This window comes from Rhinatrema bivittatum, chromosome 3, assembly GCF_901001135.1.
Source record: "Rhinatrema bivittatum chromosome 3, aRhiBiv1.1, whole genome shotgun sequence".
Taxonomy (NCBI): domain Eukaryota; kingdom Metazoa; phylum Chordata; class Amphibia; order Gymnophiona; family Rhinatrematidae; genus Rhinatrema; species Rhinatrema bivittatum.
In genome coordinates this window covers 250,299,820-250,305,819 of record NC_042617.1, presented here as the reverse complement: position 1 = coordinate 250,305,819, position 6,000 = coordinate 250,299,820, and the positions used below count along the sequence as shown (strand labels likewise).

The window sequence follows — 6,000 nt, the reverse complement described above, 5'->3', positions numbered from 1 at the left end:
ATGTACAACTATAATTGAAATTGATGTTTTTCAACATGTAAACCAAAATTATATGAAGAAGAGAACAATTTCTCACACCCTCCCCCTCCTCACAAAAACACCACCTATTAGGAAACCAGAACAGGCCAGGCTGCTATAGATCCCTACACAGAAACTATACACTCGCTAGCAGAATTAATCTCACTTCAGTCACACATGTAGAACCCCACCAGATACAGAATAAAGTGACCATAAAAAGTATAAATAGAAATATGCAAACAAAAATTAAACTGAAAACTGCAACAAGCCTAACTCTGTATGCAGTACAACAATGGAGAAACAGAAACATTACCATGCCTCATAAAACATAAAATAGCAAATTAAGAAATATAAAACATCATATAGTAAAACCAAACCAATAAAAAGAATAAATATTTCAAAACAGTTGACAATAGAATAACATCCAACAATTAAAAATTCATACTCCAATTTAAAAACATTTTCCAACGTTAATAAAATATTTCTAAACAGCAAATACATCAAACAACACCCATTATTAAAACTTCTAAGGATTTAAAAAAACTGCTCTCCATGCATGAGAAATTTTTGATTTCCAATCACCCTGAGATTGTCATATATTAGTTGGGGTGGGAGAGAGTGCACACAAACTTTCTCCTGTCTCTCTCTCACATACACACACTCTCCAACCCACATACATGATCCCCTCTTTCTTCCCCATACACCATGCATGCTCAACCTCTCACAAAGCAATTACACACATGCATGCTCTCTCCCACATGCAAACATGCATGCTCTCTCCCACATGCAAACATGCATGCTCTCTCCACATGCAATCACCCACACTCACATGCTGGCTCTATTCCTTCCATATGCAGTTGATCACACACACACTCTCTCTCTCCTACATGCAATCATACACACTCCCTCTTTTCCCACATGCAATCACACAACGCATACACATAGGCTCTCATCCATTCACCTACACCAGCTCACAACAAACACACACAGGCTCAAACATACGCTGGACCTCTTCTTAGCCATCATGGGATCTCCTGGCAGTCGCTGGGTCCTCTCTTCTGCTGCCATGGAATGTGCTCCGTGGTGGCCTGCACCCGGTCTCTTAGTTATCAGCCACCAGTAGAGGGGGTCCGCTTGGCAGCCACCAGGTCCTCTTACCTCTCTTTCACACCAAGAGATGGGCTTTGGCAAAGGCCTGCAAGATTGTGCAGTTCAGGGCAGCAGGAATCACATGTAACCAAACATCCTGCTGCTGCAGAACTGGTCTTGTGATAACAGCTGCGAGACTGGCCCTGTGGCAGCAGAAAAAATGACGGTTGGTTAAACACGCCTCCTGCTGCCTGCACGCAGAGGGCTGTATCTCCACACTGTTTGTGATGCCTATGCTACTCTGGACTGCCTGCCTTCATCGATAGAGGCAATGGCAGCCTCCCAAGCTGCTATTAGGGTTGTGCCATGCCGCTACTGCCATGCCAAATAAAAATAGGTATGCTGATCTCTGCACTTAACCACTGCTGTGTCAAATTTTGATCTATGTGGGGTTGTTGAAGTAACTGTATACTTCCCACTATATTTGTGTTTTTGTAATTATCTATCCTTGTCTGTTGGTCTGATTTTTAAGAGTTTTTTCTCTTATTTTGCACAGTCTGTTGCTTCTTGTGTACTAGTGGATTCTCAGTCAGTTATTCAAGTTTAAGGACAAACTCATGCTGCTTGTTCACCTTCATACTTCAGCATTTTGTGGGCATTCATGTCTGTTGATGTCCTTAAATGTGCCTGATGATAGCTCTGTAGATGTAGTCTATTACTATAAGACCAAAACCGCCCTCAGCTCTAGGATATATAATCTTGGCAAAACACTGGTTCTTATAGATTACCTCATGGATATGAAGGAGCTTTCTTGTTTTTACATTCAATTTTCAAGATTTCTATAGGGCCAGTCTACTATTCCAAAACTATATGAAAGTGCAGGAATTGCAAGCTGGTTAATAGCTTTTATTTTATTCCGTGCACATAAAGCACTTTTCGATATCAATTTCAGTCTCTGGAAGTCTCTTGCAGATCTTTTCTCTCAGTATTTTATTACCACATTTTTACACCTTCCTCTAGTCCTAAATATTTGTATACACCTTCCTATTCCAGTTCTCTAATCTTACAATCCTCAGTCAGGGAGATGCTTTCAATTTTGCTTAATTTTCACTGATGTGAATTTTTCCATGGTTCCTTAGAATATATTTTTGACCAAAGCAATGATCAAATTCAAAATGGTTTATCATTCCTGTGGTGCATTTCATGCTTGCGTAGGTGGATTTTCTGACTGAAACATTTATCACATTCAGAGCATTTAAATGGTTTCTCACCAGGTGAACTCTTTCATGTTTCCTTAGAATAGATTTCTGTCTGAACCATTTATCACATTCAGAACATTTAAATGGTTTCTCGCTTATATGAGTCATTACATGCATTCGCAGGTGGGTTTTCAGACGGAAACATTTATCACATTCAGAGCATTTAAATGGTTTATCACTCCTGTGTGTCATTGATGCAGTTGCAGCTGGGTTTTCATACAAAAACTTTTATCACATTCGGAACATTTAAAGGGTTTTTCATTCCTGTGGTTCATTTCATGCCGTTGCAGGCAGCTTTTCCGCTTGAAACATTTATCACATTCAGAACATTTAAACAGTTTCTCACTCCTGTGGATTACTTCATGCAGTCGCATGTGGGCTTTTAGACGGAAACATTTATCACATTCAGGACACTGAAATGGTTTCTCACCCGTGTGAATTCGTTCATGGTTCCTTAGATCAGACTTCTGAATAAAACTTTTATCACATTCAGAACATGTAAATGGTTTCTCACCAGTATGAATTCTTTCATGTTGTTTAACATTAGATTTCAGATTGAAACATTTATCACATTCAGAGCATTTAAATGGTTTCTCACCAGTATGAATTCTTTCATGATTCTTTAGAACATATTTTTGACTGAAACATTTATCACATTCAGAACATTTAAATTTTTTCTCTTCTTTGTGAATTCTTTTGTGGTTCCTTAGCTCAGTTTTCTGGCTGAAACTTTTATCACACGCAGAACATTTAAATGGCTTTTGTCCTTTGTGACTTTTCTGATGGCTTGTAAACCATGATCTATATCTAAAACATTTTTCACATTCAGTACACTTAAGAGGTTTGTCTTGCCTGTGAACTTTTTTATGACATATCAGGTTTGACTTATTATTAAAACTTTCTTCACATTCAGTACACTGAAATCGTTTTCCTCCTGAATGAATTCTTACATGGCTATCCAGCTCAACCCTGCACGTAAAGCATTTTTCACACTGAGGACATTTCAAAGGTTTCTTTTGAATATGAACTGTTCTATGTGCTATAAATTTTGTTTTGTTAGCTCTTTTCTCACCTTCAGTACTTGTACATCTTTTCTCCATTCTACGACATTGTTGGATATATGTGTGACTTGACCCCTCACTGATATTGTTCCCACATTCAATCTTTTCTTGGTGCTGAACTGAACATGAGTTTGTGGTGAAGTTTTCCCAAGTACAAACACTTTGAAGTGATCTTACTCCATCAACTCTATGAGTTTGTATAAGATTTGAGCAGTGGTTGAAATTTCTACCACATTCAGTGTATGTGTTTGGTATCTCTTCTTTTTGGGCTTTTTCCTTCATCCTGGATGGTGTTACTTTACTGATACCTACTCGACAGTCAGCTGAAGGATCTGGGCTGTTTCTGGAGGCAATCTTTGCATTTCCATTCTTCCTTCTGCTGTCCATTGTATATACTTTGTCTCTCGCTTTTGTTCTTCAATCCAACATCTATGGATAAAAATTAGTATGATCATTAATTTTACAGCAATAGAGGACAACATATATAGGGAAATAACCCCATATCAATATTTAAATACCTTTGCTTGGCTAAGGGTTCCATGTGCCACATAACAGGAAGTGGTGTTCCTTGTAGACAGAAACAGGTGAGGAAGTGCACATGAACCGAGGGAAACAAACCATGTCTGATTTCACCCTGTTGGTTCTGTGTATCTCATCTTTACTCTAGTTTCTGCAGTGATTCCCTTCACTCTGATAAGTCATTAACCAAAAACTCTGGAGACCTGGAATTCACTCTGGACCTGGTCCCCTGAACCTCCAATCTTCAAGCTTCAAGAAGACTGAACTCTAAGAATTTAGTAAGTTACTCCACAGTAAGCATGACTCCACAGTATGCATTTTGTTACCACTGGACTACACAGTAAGCATTTTGTTACACTGGACTATTTTTCTCACCGATCTTGGTATCCATATCCTCCTCTCCTCCCTCCACCTGGTCGACGATATGAGATTTTTCATTTTCAGATCTCTACTGAGAAGTCAGGATTGTAACCTTGGCTGCCTATTAGAAAATGGGAAAATGTCTTCAGCTTTTAAACAGTATTGTAGAGATTACTTACCTGATAATCTCGTTTTCCTTAGTGTATGCAGATGGACTCAAAACAAGTGGGTATAGTGTGCTCGTGCTAGCAGTTGGAGACGGATCTGACGTCAGCACGGGTACATATACCCCCGCAGGAAGTGCAGCAATTCAGTAATCTTCCTTGCAAAAGCTTTATGGATATATGTGTGACTGACTGATCGATTAAATGAACAGGATTACCCTGCCAATTGATAGTAGCTGGAGACCGCCAGTGTTCTTGGCCGGAAGGCGTCGACACCCGGCAGGGTGGATGCCCTATATAAGAAAACATGGCTTACCGTGAGTTGGCGAACCCCCATGTATACCGGCAGCCGGGCGGGATGCTGAGTCCATCTGCATACACTAAGGAAAACGAGATTATCAGGTAAGTAATCTCTACATTTCCTAGCGTGTAGCAGATGGACTCAAAACAAGTGTGATGTACAAAAGCTACTCCCGGACTGGGCGGGAGGCTGCCCGAGGTCCATTTAGGATTGCCCTCGCAAATGCTGTGTCCTCCCTGGCCTGGACGTCCAGACGGTAGAATCTGGAGAAGGTATGGAGGGAGGACCACGTCGCCGCTTTACATATCTCTGCCAGCGATAGCATCCTAGTTTCTGCCCAAGAGGCCGATTGCACTCTGGTAGAATGAGCCTTGACCTGTAGAGGTGGTGGTTTTCCTACCTCTACGTAGGCCGCCTTGATAACTTCTTTGATCCAGCGGGCGATGGTTGGCCGTGAGGCCGCTTCCCCTTGCTTCTTCCCGCTGTGAAGGACGAACAGATGGTCCGTCTTTCGTACTGCTTCTGACATTTCCAAGTATCTGGACAGCAACCTGCCAATGTCGAGATGGCGCAGTATTTGACCTTCTTCCGACTTCTTCAAACCTTCCGTGGTTGGCAAGGATATGGTTTGGTTGAGGTGGAAGTGTGAGACTACTTTTGGGAAGAAGGAAGGAACCGTGCGAAGATGGATAGCCTCTGGAGTGATTCTGAGAAATGGATCACGGCAGGACAGTGCTTGTAGCTCTGAGATGCGGCGTGCTGAACACACAGCCAGCAAGAACACCATCTTCAAGGTTAACGAACGGAGAGAGACAGGCCTCGGAGGGGTCTGAAGGCAGGTCCCGCTAGGAATTCCAAAACTAGGTTGAGGTTCCACAGGGGCGGGCGAATGTGTTTGACTCCTTTCAGGAAACGTGAAACATCTGGGTGTGTGGCAATGGTGTTGCCGTCCCTCCTGGGACCGTAGCAAGAAAGCGCTGCCACCTGAACCTTGATGGAGTTGAGGGATAAACCCTTCTGAAGTCCATCTTGCAGGAAATCCAAAACGATAGGGATTTTTGTAGCATGTGGATTGGTGCTGTGAGTGTCGCACCAGGCTTCAAATACTCTCCAGATCCTTATATAGGTTAGTGATGTGGAGAACTTGCGTGCTCGGAGGAGTGTATCTATTACCGGCTCCGAGTATCCTCTTTTCTTCAGTCTAGCCCTCTCAATGGCCAGACCGTAAG

At 41.8% G+C, this 6,000-nt stretch overlaps 1 protein-coding gene across 4 annotated transcripts in view; it reads right to left on the bottom strand.

Moving 5' to 3' along the window:
• Positions 1 to 456: 456 nt before the first annotated feature.
• LOC115087342 (zinc finger protein 501-like) overlaps positions 457 to 6,000 on the bottom strand; it is a 30,391-nt gene continuing 24,847 nt past the window's right edge. For 3 of the 4 annotated variants that reach the window (XM_029594440.1, XM_029594441.1, XM_029594442.1), the window contains exons 2-3: positions 4,322 to 4,427; positions 457 to 3,856 (exon numbers count right to left, since the gene is read on the bottom strand). In XM_029594440.1, the coding sequence (XP_029450300.1) occupies positions 2,555 to 3,814 (1,260 nt within the window). In that variant the 5' untranslated portion in view covers positions 3,815 to 3,856; positions 4,322 to 4,427 and the 3' untranslated portion in view covers positions 457 to 2,554. The remainder of the gene's footprint in view (positions 3,857 to 4,321; positions 4,428 to 6,000) is intronic. The other variant, XM_029594443.1, reaches the window with a different exon arrangement.